This window comes from Strigops habroptila, chromosome 6, assembly GCF_004027225.2.
Source record: "Strigops habroptila isolate Jane chromosome 6, bStrHab1.2.pri, whole genome shotgun sequence".
Taxonomy (NCBI): Eukaryota; Metazoa; Chordata; class Aves; order Psittaciformes; family Psittacidae; genus Strigops; species Strigops habroptila.
The window spans coordinates 15,871,482-15,891,349 of record NC_044282.2 but is presented as its reverse complement, the minus strand read 5'-3'; the positions used below and the strand labels follow the sequence as shown (position 1 = coordinate 15,891,349).

The 19,868-nt window shown below is 38.4% G+C and overlaps 1 protein-coding gene across 3 annotated transcripts in view; it reads right to left on the bottom strand.

The window, feature by feature from the left end:
* The window catches only part of SEC63 (SEC63 homolog, protein translocation regulator), a 60,702-nt gene that overhangs the window by 30,251 nt on the left and 10,583 nt on the right, over positions 1-19,868 (bottom strand). For 2 of the 3 annotated variants that reach the window (XM_030489241.1, XM_030489243.1), the window contains exons 2-7: positions 11,707-11,806; positions 10,734-10,848; positions 7,118-7,230; positions 4,439-4,500; positions 743-801; positions 67-117 (exon numbers count right to left, since the gene is read on the bottom strand). In XM_030489241.1, the coding sequence (XP_030345101.1) occupies positions 67-117; positions 743-801; positions 4,439-4,500; positions 7,118-7,230; positions 10,734-10,848; positions 11,707-11,806 (500 nt within the window). Of the gene's footprint in view, positions 1-66; positions 118-742; positions 802-4,438; positions 4,501-7,117; positions 7,231-10,733; positions 10,849-11,706; positions 11,807-15,692; positions 15,721-19,868 lie in introns of those variants that run through there. The other variant, XM_030489242.1, reaches the window with a different exon arrangement.

Here is a 19,868-nt window from a genome sequence, read left to right as displayed (position 1 = left end):
CTCTCTGAGACAGCTTTGTTTACAGCTTGGTTACAGAGGGTAGAATATTAATTAGATAATGCTTACCACAACAACCGGAAGAATAACCATAAATGCTAATCCATATACAAGCAAAACCTATAAAAGAATTATGAAACATACTGCATTAGATACTTCAGTTACTTAATACCACTCTTGTTTAACCTTTATTCTAGAATACAGTCAAGTAGTATTACCACAAACCTACTACAAATTAACATAAGCTTATTGCATAACACCTATCATTACTTCTGAAGGACAACTTACAAGTAACTCAATCAGTTGGGTAGAGTTTAAGTAAGGAGTATCAGTGTAGTGTAAGCAATCTTATAAATCATCCATGCATTTTCTCAGGTGGTTTCTTTAGTAATTAAAGAGCTGGCAGCTAAAATGTGACACAGTGGAGCGATGACTACAGCATTAAAAGAAATCAAGCGGGTAAAGCAAATACCTTGCAGCAACAAATGCAAGAGGAAGGATATTTAGACACTATGATTACAGCATCACTAGCAAACCAAATGGAACTACAGAAATTCAGCAAACAGTTCTGTTTTAAGCTACTCTAACACTTCTGACTCTTGAAATTTGCTTCAAAGATATGCATTTGGACCAAAGTATTATTAACAACGTATTTTGACTAAAATACACAGTATTAAGCACAAACATTTTAAGGTGAACAGCTGCAAGTTCACCTTAAAATCTTGAGCTAAGTAAGCTGACTCACCAGAATTGAATTTTTCTGATCCACAATCCAAGCTGGCAAAGCTATGCCAAAGCTTGTAGCTGTAGGATTAAAGAAAATAAATTCACTATACAATATTAAGGAATTGTTTTAAAGTCACATTAAGTCTAACAAACAAAATACCCAACAAAACCACCAGTCCATAAAAATAATCCTCATATTTATCACTTAAATGAGCAAAATTTAACAAATTTAACAAAATAAATACACTCCAGTATACAATAAAAACAACAAGACTTAAATGCAGCATCTGAAATATCAGAGATTTTAGCTTAACATATTGAAGTGAAATAGTTAGGCCAGATCAATATATTTAAAAAAAAAAAAAAAAAAAAAAAAGAAAAATCACAGATGGAAAGACTGACGAGTTTTGCCTTGCACAGTTTTCAGCAGTTTCAATACACACCGCTCAGTAAATACATTAAATGCAAGAAAACTGTTTGACCCAATTGAATTCCATGAGCAAAGTTTTATTAGTTTGTAAGTTTAGGAAAGTGTTCTAAACTGTAAATTGCAAAACCAAAACCCTCTGCCAGTTCAAATTTCTGTGCGATTGGCAAGAAAAAGAAAGGAATACTTTTCAATTCAAAAGGAGTTAGGCTGCAAAAAACAGAAGACATGATTCTTTAACAGTAACATCTACAGTGCACAGATCTGAATACCAAATAGCATAAAGTAGCTCGTCCTCAGACACTTTAGTGGTAATACATTGAACTTTGCAAACATTATTTATTCCAAAACTAAAAGTTCCAGGAAAATAAGAAGAAAAAAGAAAAGGAGACAAAACCTAAACCCAGAGCCTGCTTTGAAGAAAAAAAAAAAAAAAAAAAACAAAAAACAAAAAACCAAAAAAAAAACAACCCCACAAAAAAAAACCCCACCAAATAAAAATCATGCTTTTTTCAGTATCAGGTGTCAATGAGGAGTATTGCCTTAAATAAGGACAGAGTAGGATTCCCTATGTACTTAGATACTTTTCTGATACTGCCTCCAACAGATTGAGACAGCCGTCAATTCAGACAAACAGTTGTTCTGCACAAGCCTAATGTGACTTCTGTGTAATTAAGTTGGAAACTATTATTTGTTGAGACTCAAACATCTGACCAACTTGACCACACCTCAAGCTTTGGAGTTCAAGAGAATAACAGCCAGTGAATTTACCACACTAAGTTACAGGTAATGCCCTGCTCTGGAGAGGAGTCTGGAGAGACTTCCCTATCTGTTAATGATTATGGATTTTTAGAAGAATCTACTAAAAATGTAATGTGTCTTTTACTGGTGGTATCAATTCCAGCTTCCCACAGTATTTTTGACCATTAGATTGTAGCTTCAAACTGCTGCAGGAACAGAAGCAGTTCAGTAGAAAGCTCTCTCTTCTGGTCTGAGAGTCTCCTTGCCCCCGTCCATGCTTGCTGAGCTGAAGCACTAGCAAATACCAAGGCGAAAAACAGTGTACTAAAACTGCCCTAAGATATTAAAAGCATATCTTTTTACTCTCCAGGTCCACCCCCATGCTTTTAAACACTATTCAAATGATTTTAGACATTCAGTATTTTACTTTTAGTAAAGAGGCAAGTCATGCCAAAGACAAGAAAATTTTGTTTGCCTGCCTCTAACCTCCATGCTGCTTCAGTTGAATAGACAGGAATACTGCTTGCTTTTCCCTTCTGCTGGGCACACAGGGTGGGATGAACCTCAGCTAGCTTGGTTAGACGTGTCTAACACCACATGTGCTTCACCTCATCCCAGAATATACCTCTATAAGGGACTGTCTCCATTCTTTGACTATGCGAACTGAAAAACTCAAGCATGTAGCTTGGATACAGATTTTTACACTATAGGTGTATAAGTGAAGATGAATTTCACTAAATTAGAAAGTTCCTCACACTTCAGTGTGGAACAAGGTTACAGAACAGAGGATGTGAGAGAATTTCAGGCTTCTTCTCACCCTTCAGATGAAGCAATGATGAGAGACCTAGAAGCAAAGTAGAGAATTCCAATTCCACTGTAGTCTGGGTTTCAGAAGAGCAGGCAGCTCTACACTCACAGTATGAACTGCTGCCCTACCAAAGAATCATTTCATTTCACCTTTTGGTCCCTTCAGTTTGTGAAAGTGATCTCTGAACCAATCATGTAGGTGGGGAAAAAAAAAAAAAAAAAAAAAAAAAAAAAAAAAGGAAAATCTTCATGCCTTTAAATGCTCAGATTTTGGCTGAGGTTTTTTTTTTTTTGAAGTCACAGCTTCAGGTCCATTCAGGGACACTGACGTGTTGCCTAACTTGAAATCCTATGCCCCGGCAACACTAAGTTAGTAACTTGTGGATGCAAAAAAACAGTTTAGCATCAGAAAAGGTCCCAGGAAAGCTATTCGTGCATATACCAGACTAAAATTTACAGTACCATTTTGCTGATGTTGTGACAGCATTTCAGAAGCAAGATCTTATTTGTATTTTGCAGCAAGACGAACAGAGTCCTCCTACTTGCCTGGCTAGGAAACCAAGAGAAGCTAAGAACTGAAAAATCTGCTATGTTATAAAACACACTGGTTAACCAAACTGAGCCACCACCTTAGTCCACCAAAAATGCCTTTGTCAGACTATGATTTAGTTGGCACAGTTGGTTTTTTGAAGGAGAGAGAAGATTGTTTCTCTGAAACATTGACTCAGGGGCTGGGAGAGGGGTCCCTGTTAAAAATTCATTTCCCCTGTTGGATGGATATAATTCAGAATAAATTTCCAGCACACAGCTCCCACATGTCATCCTGTAACTTCGCAATTAAGTTTCAAATTCCATTTGTTACTTCCAAGCTGGCCTTAGCTCATTCCACGTAGATATGTAGTGTAACTTAGTCCTGCAAACTGCAGGGCATCAAGCAGAGATCTATAGAGGCCTGTCCTAACAGGTGGCAGGTTTACTTTTTTGCTTGCAATGAGTATCAGAAGCAGCTAGAAACATAGAATTTTTTTTCTCATAACCAGTCCACTTAAACAACGGTAACAAAGATGCTTCACAAGTGACTCACACAACTGCAAATAGGAGATTGGGGGGTGGAGGAGTGACCTATTAGCTTTCAGTATTAAATTGTTGTAGTTTGGATCATCTACTGTAAAACTTTATTACACCATCATCAGGATTATTTTCATGTAGCTACCTGCCCAGGAACAATCTATCAGCATAAGGATAATTAGTAAGACTCCTCCAGATGAAGGTGGCATAGAGCTACTCTAAAACAGTACTGGTTCCAGCAAATGGAAGGCAGATGCGTATACAGTATTTATTTAAATACATACATATCCTCACATATGTCCTTTCGAAGTGTGTTTACTGCATTATGACTAGTTGTTAATTTTTCAACATACTTTTACAGTATCTGATCATAAACACTAACACCTCCTTTTAACATTGGCATGTTTCTCTAAACACTTGCTGAGGCTCCTTAAAAAATACTCTTCTCTTTTTCCCTGATAAGTTTGAGAAATGTGAAAACAAACTCTTACCTACTTCTCCATCTCACCATCACCCCAGAGCTAGTTTCACAAGCAAAGAATTGATGCAATGCATTGCTTCAATCATAGGAAAAAGTTATTCCATATATAATAAGACCTGAGTGCTTCTCAAATGATATTACACAGCTCAATGCACAGAAATTACAGGACTTTTGTCATTCATAATTGTTACCTTGTGGTCCATCTGGATTACCAAATTCTTCCCAATTTTTTCGTGATTCTTCATCAGTTAAACTAGTTTCAAGAAAAGATATGAGTTAATAGAGAAGACATTTCTCTAAATCATTAACATACAAAAACTTTAAAATGTGCCATTTACACTATCCTTCAGAAATGGTTTGGCAAGCTAAACAGCTTCTCCTATTGTTTTTATGAAAATCTATATGAAATGATACTGCTGCATTCCCCCATGATATGCAGGCAAATTCTTTTAAGCACTCTGACAACAAAAGAAATCTGACACAGGTGCCCCCTCATACAGGGGATGGAACGATCATATCTCCCTTTCATGAGAGGGACTGCATATCCATTAGCAAAGAGCACTTTCCAGTGCCAGATTACAGCACAGCAAATTTTTAAAGACAACAAAGGTTGAAAACATTATCTTTTTTTGGAAGGAAGGTGAATATGCAAGATGAGCTGATAGAGCAGTTGTCCATATGGGCTTTTAATTCTCTTGTTCTAGGCTTTCAGCCTTTGATGGCTTTTTTTGGGGGGTGGGGGGTTTTTTTTCCCTAGTTTCATATTGAAGAAGAGAAAAAAATAAGACACCACCTCCTAAATCTTAGTTTCTATGCCTGTTCTCTAATGGTAGTTTCTTGGCAATAATATACCACCTCAAACAGAATCCCTGTTGCTGGAAGAATACTGCTCTAGGAAAGAGAAGATCAGGCAATCCCTTTACAGAAGATGTGGTTTCACAGAAGAAATCCAGTGAATGAGTCAGACATTTCCTCATCATTTTTAAGTCTCACATTTGTTAACAAGCAGACTCATTGAATGGAGAGCTTTTATTTTCTTTCAAGACAGCATGGCTAAGGAACTTCATTGTCATTTACTTCAAAATAGACCCCTGCCAGAGCCCTTGCATTTGAAGTATCATACTGTATCACTAAGCATTTGAGTGCTAACTTGCAAAACAAAGAACTGAGATGTGTCAGGAGTTCAGAAGGCAATACTTCAATATCCTATTGAAGTGACTTTCATAGTGATGCAGATGTGTTTAGGCGGAAGGTATGATTTCAAAACTGCTCAAGTGAGCATGGTGTTGGTTCTCCTCACCTCATCCCAAACAGGACTCTCAAACAGTCACTAAGGTCAAACACATAGACAACTGACTTAAAAGCAGAAAATCACCAGCTTGCTAGTTTCTCTGATGACATGACTAACCTAATAAACCTCTACAGTGGAAGAAGGCTCAGAGGGCATGGGCAACATGCCATGAAGCTCAGACTGACCACAGTGACTCACCACAGCTGCTGCAAAGAAGCCAACTGTTTCAACACAAAGGGGACTGGTGGGTGGCCTTTGTTTGAGATATACACCTACAGATTAACTGGTAGTATAAACACTTCTTGAGTGCATTAAAAAAAGAGCATGAATGTCTCCTCAAGTTTGTGAGACCAGCATGGGGGAGCGCATACCTGACTCAGCACAACAGGCTCAAGCTGGCTTCAACCCACAAGTGCCTTCCCAGCATCTGGGGACACTCAGCATTGTGACAGTGAGTGTATTAGAGAGACAGGTAATGGGAATCACATCGGTATTGTGATTGAACTGTGTATTGAAATTCCTGTGTTTTACTAAGTCTAACTTAAAAATATACTGAAAACACAATACAAATGTATCACTCTGCTAAATCAGAAATTGCATGTAACATCAACTGTCTTCAGATAAGCAAAGTTGATATTAAACCCACATATAGAATATCTTAAAAAAACAAAAAACCACACACAAAAAAAAAAAAAAACCACCCCAAAAAAAAACCCCACCACCCAAACAAACAAACACAACCCCACAAAAAAACCCCACCACCCTGTTCAGATACTACGGGATTCTGACATGATCATTTAGAATGCAAAATAGTACAATGCTGTATTAACATTCCATGAATGAACAGCATTATAAATCCCAAACCCACATCTTGATTATGGAAAACTTCAATAGAAAGGGATCTCCTTTATACCAAATACTAATATTAGACATCACCTCTCGGATAAACAAAAAAGCAAGCTATAAGCAGAGGTAGGGCCAAAAAAATACTCTGGAGGAAAAGAGGATTCAAGGATACAGCTTAAAAGATCTTAAAAGATCCATACAGGTAATATGAAACAGTCACCGAATGAATAATCAGGACTACAAGGCAAGCGCAAATGCAAAGGGACACAGGGGAGCTGAGGGAAAACTGAGTCAGAACCAGAATGAAACATCTTTGTTGTTAGATGAGAACAGAGTTAAAATACTGTTCCTTACTCTTTGGCTTTATTGCCAGGTGAAATGAACACTGTATTTACTTTCTAAGCAGCGCTTCAGAATTTCTGCAACCCATTTTGTTCTTTGTCATCTTTAAGGCTTAGTATGTATCATACAGGAAACATTTTTCCTAGTTGACACGGAAGTTTAATACAAAGACATAACACCTTACAGCATTCTCACAGTTGCTAAACAATTATCTTTCCTAATTTGTATAGAGCAAACATGCACTGAACCAAGACATGTTTTGACTTTCATCACATATCCAAACACATTTTTCCTGGCTGCTTAGGCCATCCCTGCTATTACCTTAAAGGTTTCCCCACTGGTAACATCAAGTTCCCCTTTTTTTTCCTTAATAGAAGAAAAAGAAACTTACGCTGCATAGGCCTTAGCAATCCTCATGAACATGACTTCATCTCCTCCTTTATCTGGATGGTATTTTAGCGACAGTGCACGGTACTGTTTCTTAATTTCTGATATACTTGCTCCCTTAAAAAGGAAAGTTTTGAGTTATTTATTAATAAATACCTTAAATCAAATCCATTGCTCTGTATCTGTAAAGCACATCATGTAATATTTCTCTGAACCATTCACTGAACTAAAGAATTCAGTTCTAACATATGATAATGAAACTCCATATGTATTTCATGGAAACAACGTTATACTATTTTTCTAACAACATTTTAATAACCGCTGTATTTTTAAATCAAAGTCACAGTCTACCAAAAAGATGACTGGGTATTGGTTTTTTCTGGATTACTTTGTTCATTGGTCCATAGGCAGGAAAAAAAAAAAATGTAAGGCCTTATCTGTTTGACAAATCTTTTCCTAAACATATTCATGAATACAAGATTCTCACTTGCAATATTCTTCCATTTAAGCAAGAGTTCATAGATCAAGTATGATGGTTCACTTGCAGCTTGCAGGTAGAAATAAATCCATCAGTCATCAGGAACAGCGGATTGCCCTTCCACTTAAGAATGCCTTTGACTAGAAGCATCCTATCCATAACTTATTTCAAGCTTCTCGAACAAAGGGAATATATTACCTATACCTGAGAAAGAGATTGATTTTTATTCTACTACAGCATACTTAAATCCCAAACACAACCCCTGCACATTAACTTTCAGGTTGGTCTGTGAACTTCAATACTCAAGAAAATCCACAAAATTTTATAGAAAGTGCAGATAAAGCTTTTCTACTAAGCTACCTGTTAAGTTTCACAGAACCATTATTATAGGACTTTTAACATTTTGTGGTAGAAGCCTAGCACACTGACCTTAACTGGGTGACATGGCTTAGTGCGAGGTGTCCCTGCCCATGGCAGGGAGGTTGGAACTAGATGATCTTAAGGTCCCTTCCAACCCTAACTATTCTGTAATTCTATAATAAACACACAAGAAGTTAAAGATGATAGTACTGTTTCAATAAATTTAAACCAGAAATTGAACTACCCTGAGGCTTCATTTGCTGTTACTTTACCCTAATTTTCTTCTCTCTCTGCAACAGAGGGTGCATGTGATCCCTGACAAGCTGATGATAAACTTCCTATCATTAGTCGCTTACTCCTCATTCCCGAAAGTTAGGCTAAAGTGGTTGGGCCTGACTTACAGAAATGCTTAGTAGCCTAGGACAGTTGGTGTCAATCAGCACTCTGCTTGCACCACGGAGCTTCCCTATATTAACTACTTACAGGGAAAAAAAAAAAAAAAAAAGGAATTTTAAGACCCTGATTGTCTTACTTAAAGAATCCAGTATTATAAACAGTTTTGAGCTTCATCTTTATGCCTTGGATCTTTATGCTATGTGAAATGGCAGTAAGGATACTTATTCAGTAACCCAGTAACAGTATCTCAGTGTCCTGTGTATTAGTGAATTTAAGTGATGTGCTCAAAAGACAGCTATTCTATGTTCAAAACAAAGTGCTGATATTATACATAAAATAAGATGCCTGTACATTAATCTGGACTTTGTCCATGTTGTGGTTCTCCTAGGGAGAAAAAAACCCTCGTTATAAGCTGATAAGCTAACATAAGGAAAAAAAAAAACAAAACAAAAAAACAATCTTGGCCACAGTGTGAATGCAAAGAAGCAAATGAATTCCTGTGTACCAAAACTTCCAAGTGCTTTTATCCACAACTTCTTTTTTTTTTTGTTAGTTTGAGTTTAACAGCAAAAAAAGTTTCATTATCTAAGAACACTTCAACATCTGAATCACTCCAACATCAGCAGGGCTGGCAATGACTCTAAAGCCTTCACTCGAATGTTAACAGCAGAAAGTTGCTCACTTTCCATGTAGTCTGAACAACGAGTTTTTCAAGGGGATTCAACACACATTGTCTGATACCACAGAAGTACACAAAACAAACACGCTCTGGAATTTTGGACTATTTTAAGCCCGACTTCAACTGATCTATCTTCACACCCATCTCTTCACCCCTCATGTAACATCTCTGGCTTTAATTCGGCTTGTCCTTATGACAATATGTTCCATCCCTCCATCAGTTATTGGATCATTCCAGTATTGGTTTCTTTACCTGGGTAAGTTGCATGTGTCTTGAGCATGCGTACAAGTTTTCATTAACAAACATTAACTTACATACTTTTTTCCCCTCAGGGTTGTTACTTGTAGAAATTTGCCAAAGACGACAAAAGAAAATCCTCTGATGACCTAATCCCTAGCCTGACTTGTTTAACCAAAGTGACCCCAGATACATGACTGTTTAAACTGCACAGTTCCAACAGACACCATTCAATAATAAAAATGTATCTTGTTCCTGTGCATCAGTGAGAGAACGCAAGTCAGCAGTCAGTCATTCACAAAGGAACTGAGCAGAAGCTGAATTTAAATAACTTGCCTCTGCACATGACCCACAGATCTTGTTCTACCTGTCCAGCTAGAAAGAGGCTAAAGTCTACCTATAATGGCTTTCTTAACATAAAATATCAGTACCAGTGATACTATCCTTACGCTGACGAGCCCCATTACTAATGGCAAGAGATGTATTTGTTAATATTCATATACATATTAAACTCTCCCACACTAACAATATAACATGAAGTTTAATCAAAACAGGTACATTCAAAGTTATTCCATATTACTGTGCTGAGCAGTATCCACAGTGTACTTCCTTAGACTGGCGAGTAAAACATACCTCAGACTTCAGAGCTGAAAAGATGACTCTACTGTTATTCAAAAGAGGACCTTTATGTCAGGAAATAATTAACAGAGCATTTGCTCAAGATATTGAGCTTAAGACGAAGAGTCTCACAAGACTAAATAAGAGTATAAGAAATGACCAGAGGGTCTACTCCTCTCATTGAGATACATAACTTCTTATACCCCTTTTGAATCAGACCTTCAATATAAACAAAGCAGTGCATCTGTTTTCTAGATAAATACTATTTTTCCCCCACCCCCACAGTTTAATAAACCACTTGGCTGGTGTTACTATGTAGAATTAGTTGTTTGCATACAGCTGAGATTTGAGGTAACCTTTACTACATCAAAACAAGTGAAACCTTTCATTTATAAGAGAAATCCTGCTGTACAACTGTAAATCAAATGAATCCACATTCTTGTTTATAAAGTTTATTCAGCAGCATCTCTAGAAATGTCTGTTGAGACAATTTTCACAGGGTATACAAAGCAGCATGACTTTTTTTGCTTTCCTGTACCACAACATCAGAGTAAAGATTCAAAATAGATTTTAAACCCCCACCTCACTATATTAAGAAAGTCATTAGATTTTTGAAGGGGTTCAATACAAAAAAGTTATAAATTAGTACAGATATAGTCAAAGAATATCTAACGACTGACTTGACAATATGCAGCAACAACTTTCGGATGCCAATATAGAACAAAAACACTAGATACATTCACCAAAGGTAACTTATTTCATTTACAAAAAACCACAAGCCTTAAATTTGACATCTAGGCACAGAACATACCGTTACAGTAGTACAGACTAGTGAAGGATGCTGTTACTTACAGGATCCAAATGTAAAACCTCATAAGGGTTGTATTCTTGATACTCTCGATCTGTTTTGGAAACTTTGTATGCAAGAAACAAAAATAATGCCCAGCCAGCAAGGAGGACTATTTTCCTGTTTGTAAGAAAAAAAAACAAAACAAATTTACATGCACAAGTCCACTAGAACTAGCATAATTCTACAAACAACATAGGAAGCCATTTGATACGAGTCTTCAATAAACAATATTAAAATAGCAAGAAACATTAAAGCACATGAGTATTTCAGTTATAACACGACATCTGACACAGATAAGACAGCTGCTCTGATTTTAATTCTTTTCTCCCTTTTTTTCCTCTAACAAAGGCAAGCCACTATCAACAAAGACTCTTTCCATTCTTTAATTGTCCTCAGCAGGTATACAATAGTATTTCCTACTCTTAAAGGATGACTTTAACCTGATCCTAGACAAAGTCAATTAAAAAAAAAAAAAGGGCTGAAATAGATGTATAACAGACAGCAAAACATTCTGATGGTGGGAGTAATAAACAAGGAACTGAAGGATATAAAACCATCAACTTCAAACATACAAATTACTACTCCTGTATATTTGAATATATGTTTGCATGTTAAATATTTATCAATCAAGAGACGTCACTAGCACCACCAACTTCAGTGAAGTAGGATTATTTTTTGGAACAAAGAAATGAAGAAATACATCTTCTTATTTATTAGCGCTGAGGCTCACTGGTTTCGTTAAGCAGGTACTTTACAAAGGACAAACAGCATCCATCTTGATTTCAAGCCCTACTAGATAATAACAACGAACTCTTAATTACTGAAATAGAGCAGACTGCAAATGTCTCTTCTGTGACACAAATGCCATTATTATATAAATAATTACAGCAGCTTTGATGGGGGGGAAGTATTTTTATAAAAATAAAAATGTAGGAATTGCTTTAATGGGAAGTCATGCAAATGAAATGTACTTACTTTACTGTAGGAATTATGTTTTGTTGTGGTTTTAACAGTCGCAAACGATACCACAAGCACCTTCCATATACATTTCTTATATTCTTTAATCGAATTTGCTCTATAAAAATAAAGAAAAAGATTGTGATTAACCAATCCGACAAAAAGCAGGACAAATATGCTCGCTTCATCCTGAGGAGGTAGCACAAGGTCAGTTGGAGGGCTAACAAAAGATCCAGCAATACTGGAGGGAGGAACGTTTTTTAACCATTTAAGTGACACTGCACATCCGTAAACATTAAAAGTTAGTCAGATTATTCTCCACTGCCTGAAACTAACCTATTTTCCATGTCACACAGAAACCATCACTTATGAAACCAGCCTTTGCCCAGCTAATGTGCACCTGTAAATTTTACTTCTGCCATTTTATACTCAATGGAAGACTCCCAACGAGTCTCCCATTTTCTGTGTACAGGAATAACAAACCAACCCAAAAAAATCTAACCCACACAAAAATCAGTGTTTGTATACAACTGCAGTGCAGCTAGAGCAACAGCTATTGCCTCAATTCAAAATATGACCCATTTTCCTCCTCTTTGCAACATCTGCTTTTACAAGTTGCCTTCGTTTAGGTTCTTCCTGTTGAAGGGCCAAAGGAAGTAAGAGTAAGATAATAGTTATTTGTAAGCAATATACCTCGGTAATATGGGCCTTTGATAAGAAAGTATATGCACTAATGACAAACTAGCCAACATTATTTCCTCGCATGTCATTCCTGGACAGGATGAGGCTGGAAGGAAATTGACATGGTGATGTTGACAGTATAAACACAAGCCATGGAAGCTCTCTCTGTTAAGAGAGTTTTAGTTTTATTTCAGAGTTAATCAAGACCAACATAGTCTTGGTCAAACAAGTCCTTTGTGCTAAGAAAAGTATGATGCTAAACAAATAGCTTGTAGAGAATTTCTGTAAGCATTGAAATTACATGTTATAAAAGATAAATAGGATTGAAGTCACTTAAGTAACTTGTCTATCCACAGACTCTGCAGTCTAACTTGCAACACTTCTGAAGTGAGGTCACTGTAATTACCTTACATGCAAAAGAATAAGACCACTTGGCCCTTTTCAGGCTAAAGGGGAAAGAATTAAAGAGGAAAGAGGGAAAAAAAAAAAAAAAATATCATCCTGACTCAATAAATTTAGATATTGCTGGTAAACAAAGTGACTAAATTTGCCAATTTAAAAGAAGTTTGAATTACCTACAAGGCAGGAATTATATTAACTTTGATCTAAAGCACTTGTTAATCACATGCTAAAAATCTCAACTTTGTACTTTTACCAAGGTGATGCCCTCAACTAAAATAGCAGTTGTGATATATGGAAACATTTTTCTTTTGCAAATTTCTAAAAGGTGATTGTAGAAGACAGTGACAACCTCAGTTTAGTTATTCTGAAGATATTGGGAGGACATCAAGCTGGCACTTCAAAAAAAAAAAAAAAAAAAGGAAAGGAGAAAAAGCTGATGGCGTTAAAGACTAGACAGACAATTAAATTATGAGGACTAAAAAGCCCTGCTACGGAAACAGGGAAGAAAATATTCGGGGGGTTTTCATAGAATCATAGAATAGTAAGGGTTGGAAAGGACCTTAAGATCACCTAGTTCCAACCCCCCTGCCACGGCCAGGGACACCTCGCACTAAACCATGTGGCCCAAGGCTCTGTCCAACCTGGCCTTGAACACCACCAGGGATGGAGCATCCACGACCTCCCTGGGCAACCCATTCCAGTGCTTCACCACCCTCACTGTAAAGAAATTCCTCCTTATATCTAACTTAAACTTCCCCTGTTTAAGTTTGAAGCCATTACCCCTTGTCCTATCATTACGGTCCCTAAGGGAGAGTCCCTCCCCAGCATCCTTACAGACCCCCTTCAGACACTGGAAGGCTGCTATGAGGTCACCACGCAGCCTTCTCTTCTCCAGGCTGAACAGCCCCAACTCTCTCAGCCTGTCTTCATACGGGAGGTGCTCCAGCCCCCTTATCATCCTCGTGGCCCTCCTCTGGACTCGCTCCAACAGCTCCACGTCCTTTTTATGTTGAGGACACCAGAACTGTACACAGTACTCCAAGTGAGGTCTCACAAGAGCAGAGTAGAGGGGCAGGATCACCTCCTTCGACCTGCTGGTCACGCTTCTTTTGATGCAGCCCAGGATACGGTTGGCTTTCTGGGCTGCAAGCACACACTGCTGGCTCATGTTAAGCTTCTCGTCAACCAACACCCCCAAGTCCTTCTCCACAGGGCTGCTCTGGATCTTTTCTCTGCCCAACCTGTAGCAGTGCCTGGGATCGCCCCGACCCAGGTGTAGGACCTTACACATGGCTTGGTTAAGTGATCACTATGAGCCATAGCACAATGCTTTTATCAAAAAGTCACCAATGATACCTGAACAAATCAGGCATCACAAGCCTCACAGAAGATACATGTAGAACCATAAAATTATTTGGTTTGGAAGGGACCTTAAGATCATCTAGTTCCAACCCCCCTGCCATGGGCAGCAACACCTCACACTAGACCATGTTGCTCAAGTCCCATTCAGCCTGGCTTTGAACAATTCCAGAGACGGGGCAGTCACAGCTTCCTTGGGCAACCTGTTCTAGTGTCTCACCACTCTCAGTAAAGAATTTCTTCCTTATATCTAACCTAAATCTCCCCTGTTTAAGTTTGAAGCCATTACCCCTTGTTCTATCACTACAGTCCCTGATAAAGAGTCCCTCTCCAGCATCCTTTTAGGTCCCCTTCAGACACTGGAAGGCTGCTATGAGGTCTCCACGCAGCCTTCTCCTCTCCAGGCTGAACAGCCCCAACTTTCTCAGCCTGTCAAATATGCTTATATTAACCATAAGTTGCTCATTTCAAATATTGCCGACAAATTCAGTTGTGTGGTGCTGAAGCAAGATGAAGACAAGTGTTCAGTTCAACCACACTGACCCGGATCAGCTACCTGATTCAATCCCTAACACAGCCCCACAGACATTTCTGCTTGTCCAGCACAACCAAGAGGCAGTACTGTTTGGTACCCGTCTTAACTATGCTGCCTGCAGAAATACCTAAAAGTAATGGGGAAATCACTACCAGTGCTCTTGGAGAAACAGAAAGTGACTAGGAGAAACAGAAGGTGACTAAGAGAACTTTGTTTACTTAATCCTATAAAACTAAGCCTAACAGGATATGACTCCTTTTACTGTTTTTGCTAGGACGTTTTTAACAAGCTGCTATGCCTTGTCTTTAAAAAAATCTGTGTCATACTGTGACAGAACACCCCACTTCTCAAACCTGCCTACTGTTCAGCCCCACAAGTACCAGATGACCCTCTCTTTTCCCCTTTCTGCTTCCTCCCTGCAAGAACAGCCAATACTCTTCACCTTACCATGCCAAAAAGCTTCCGAAAGGCCCTTAGGGGAAGGCACCATGGAGAAAAGAAATATAGTTGTGCAAGGCAAACTAAAGAGTTGGCATAAAGTCAAATAAAAATTGACCACTAAAGGTAGTTTATAGTAACCGGAGAACTGAGGTTTTGGAACAGCCTTCCCGTAAGAGCTGCAGGAGTCACATTTTGTGACCAGTCTGACAACAGCACCAAGATGAAAAAAAAAAAACCTAAGAAAACATAAATGAGACAAGTGGTGAGAGCAAAAAGCAAGCCCTCTGGATAGGTAAACAGCACACACCTAAGTCAGCTAAAGAGTCCCTTGCAATGATGTCCTGGAACAGCTACACTGCACAGGCAAACGTCATTAAAAAATACAGAATTACGACATGCTGCTAAGCAGCCATCACATTTTTTATACATGCATCTAAACGACTCTGGATCAAATCTAATTAATCCACATCAAAACAAAAGCACGTCACTAATTTCTTTTTGATCTTGGGATGGCAGTGGTCTCATTTGATTAACCACCCCAAAAGGAAAGAGGGCACTAAAAGGATGAACGAATGTTCATAGTTACCTGTCTGGGACATAAAAGAGAATCAAATTCTTGCCAAGTTGAGGCTAAAGTCCAGACTATTCAAATTATTTGGAGCTATCCTGAGACACTTCCTTTGTCACATGTCATCATTAACACATGAACTTGTGGAATTCAAAAACAGGCAGCTACTCGGGAGAAAGAAGGAGTACAGGCAACATCTCTTCCATCTTAGGCAGAAAGCCACTGGCAAAACATCACCCTGAATAAGAAAGCTATATTCTTGCTGTATCCAGGAAACACAGGCTTCCTGTTTATTTACAGACAATGTATGTGATTGCATCAAAAAAATACTGATCTCTTTAGGAAGAAGTTGGTTGCAGGAAGAAAAAAAAGCTAGCAAGAGCCAGAATACCAAATAATTACTGTGCTTAACAAAAGCAGCAATGTACTCCTAATGAGCAAGCTGTGGATAAATCAGGTCCTTTTTTAATATGCCTTCTTCTCCCAAGGAGTTTCCTTTCACACAAATGGATTTGCCATTCCACTGAACTGGCACACTGTCCCTGCAATATCCTGCATATCCCAAGCACAGAGGAATAAATTCATTACATGAAGCACAGGGTAAAGCTTTGCAGCAAAATAAGAATTGTACCTTCTTTGAATTTTAGCTCTGGAATCCTTCCTCTGTCAGGGAAAGAGGTTCAGAGTCTGAAAAGCAGATAAGAGTTCTCTGCTTCTCCTCGCTCCAGATCATGGCTTACTGCATAAGAGCACTTCAGACACCATCCTTTGACATGAGATTACAGGGAGACAAAGCTCAGGGGGGGATGCTTTCCCTCTAGTCAAAATGACTTCTCATTTGATGGGTAAACCCCTTAACAATAGTCAATCTCTCCTACAGTTTTAAAAATAGGTATTAAACAGCCTTGAAAAGCAAAGGCGTAATGCACCGTGGGTTTTGAATTCATCTCGCCAACAATAATCCATGCATCAAGGTATTGTTAAAACACCCCTCTCAGATGAGGATGTAGACTGCCAGTTCATTTCTCCAAATAATCTGGGGAAGCATCCCATGCTACCTTCATTTCCCCCAAGATCATTCCGGATGCATCCAAAATTCCAGAGATCCACAAGCAGTTTTTCATCAATACAGCTCTCTTACTTCCAGAGGGTTCTCGCCCCTCTGATAGGGGTGAGAATGATAGTATGATAGGGCGCCTATCATACTATCTTAAATATATGTGAATATCCAGCCAAAACTACATCTTAATACACACTTCAAGTTCTCAAGAAGGAAATCAATTACTGGTACAAAAGAAAGTATGAGTGCCATCTCTTTCAGTTATTCAGAAACAGCTAGTCAGGTCCTTCAGTGATACTAGTAGATATTTTAATGCAACACTGTTTAAAGCTTTTACACAAATGAAAACTAAATTGAGACCCTAACACAGCTAAACTATTAATAACTAAATGGGGAAAAAGTTAATCTTTACGCTAATCTGCTTACCACTTTTGGATGAAAATAATTAACAGTTATTTTAGACTTTTGCTTTCTTAAAGGTAGCTGTCTGTTTGGCTACATACCTTAGCTAGAGAATGAATACAGATCACTGACCTGTATGTTTGAGATACAGTCAACCTTATGTTGAATCCAAAGAGGTATGCAACATCTGGATGATAAGCTCAGAGCAATTATTAAAAAAGGAGGGTAGGGAGGAAGACAATCTTTGATCCTTTTTTCTTTTATTTAGTGACTAAAGGTTTTCTTCCTTTCTGGAAGAAAGGTATCAGTAGAGAATGCTTAAGCCAACAGTTGACTCCTCTTTGTTAGAGCTTACATACCCCTCCTCAATATCCAGTTCTTTAGAAAGCGCAATTTTAGGATGAATAAGCCAGAGGTGTCTGCTTTTTCTGGGTTCTTGGGTATCACAGAACAGCTGAACATTTGAGATTGAAAGAGACCTCTGGAGATCATCTAATCCAACCTTGCTGCTCAGAGGAGGGTCAACAAAGCAGGCTGCTCAGAGCTCTGGCTGCAGGCCTTCAAACATCTTTAAGGGCAGAGACCACACAGTCTTTTCAAGAAACCTGTTCTAGTTTTGCCTTTCACAGGGCAAAAAATTTTTCTCATGTCTGTCTCAACATCTGTTCATTCACCTATCACATGAAGGGTGAAGAACACTGGACAAACACAGAAAGAAGTTGATCACAGGTTGCACTGGCCATTTCCGTAGACTACGTACAACCTGTGTCCTACGAATCGACCACGCCTGACTTTAGTTTGGATGTTCACTCATACCTTACTTACTGGCACACACACTGCCCTTCCCCCCTGCCCGCCCATCGTAAGTCTTTGGCTTCTCACACAAATACTGTCTTCAGAAACCAAGGCCTTTACAAAATGCAGCAACTCTGTACTGTTCTACCGCATTCCAGCAGACATGCTTCTACCAGCACATGAGGAACACAAAGGATGAGCACTACCAGGCAGCTCAGGAACACAAGCACTTCTGTTAGCAGAAGAATCTGTAACACATGTGCTGGCATGACTTCACAAAACATGTTAAAAACAGTACCACAGAAAGAATGGACCACTTCAGTGAGCAATGACAATGGCACTAGACAGCTGGGCTATGCCGATTCACCAGAAGATAAATCTGGGACACAATTCATTTTGGGATGAACACCATAATGCAAACAAATACAACAGCACTGCATGAGTTTTGTTTCATTTTTAGTAAGCCATGTAGGGTAACCTCACCCAGCCATTACTTCAGAAATTACTTCTGCCCTACTCCTTTCTGACAGTGAAGCAGAAGTGGTCTTCACTCTTCTACTATCAGAAGTGCTTGAGAATACAGGAGGATCAATTTTATCCTTAGGAATGCTTGACAAATGATCTCTATCTAGACCTAACCTTTTGTTCCAGGTTCTAGAGGCTCCAACAAGTGCTCCAAAATAAAACCTAAGGGAGAATCTTTTTCTTTTTTTACATCCTCATACGGAAAGATACAAGATTACACATTTATTGGAGATGGGAAACTCTGGAAGAAAGGGAATAGAAAAAAGGTACACCTGGAATTATACAGAAAAGTTTTAATCACCAGACTCTTGCTTCAGCTGCAACAAACAGGTCAGTTTTAGGAAAAAATATCACAAAGTAAGGCTAGTCTTACAATCAGTTCTTGTTTCTGAACCATACAGAATTTTAAAGATATCATACAGTCGATGTTTGGGGTAAACAAAAACTAAAAAAAGAAAAAAAAAATATCCAGAATAAATGGAAGCCACCAGTTTTCCATCATTCTACCTCAAACAGTAGAACAGAAGTACATCCTAGCCTCCTGTGTCCTTTCTGCCTTCAGGCTACTAAGAAAAGCAAAGGCAGCAAGTCTAAAATACCACTCCAGTGGGCTCTCAGAAAAAGAAATATGAGGTGCATTTGAAACATTCTGCCCACCAGATGTGGACAATTCACCCAAAGGAGAATGCTGGTTGGTTTGAAAAGGACTTCTTTCAGCAAGGAACACAGGCTGACAGAGTTCTGCAGCCCAGGAAATGCCAAGACCACTTTGAAGACAGATCTTTCACAAAACTTACTTGCAGCGTGTCATCCTCTGTCCCTGTCTTGTAAACTTGTACTTGTGGAATGCATTAAAAGATGCAAGTAACACAGCATGCAAATCTTAAGTAAACATTATGACTCAAGAGTACTTCAGCTCTAAGCATTAAACCTACTCTGTTAAAACTGAGAGTAACAGGCTCAGCTGCAACACTGCTCTTTGAGACTTTCTGATTCTGCTGGGTTTTATTCAGAGCTCTACAGTTTTAATCCTCTAAACTGTGCACTAAATAGGTTCCTGCTTCCTTTCAACAGCTGTGTATATGTATACATACACACAATGTATACTTGTGCAAAAGCTGAAGTCTTGGACCTTTTCCTACTTCAGCAATCACAGAAATTAAACAATGGTTTGAACAATTTATTTACTAATGTCTGGAACTGGGGTTCTCAGAACAAATTTAGTTTTTTAATCACAGAACCATTCCTAGAATAACAGGTCATGAAAAGAAGTATGAAAACGCTACCCTACTGCCTTATTATGGCCTTATTAGGCCATTTTTGCTTTATTCTATTGACATCTTTGATAATTACTGTAAAATAGACTCCACATGGATATAGTATGGTATTTTGGAATAATTTAGAACACGCAG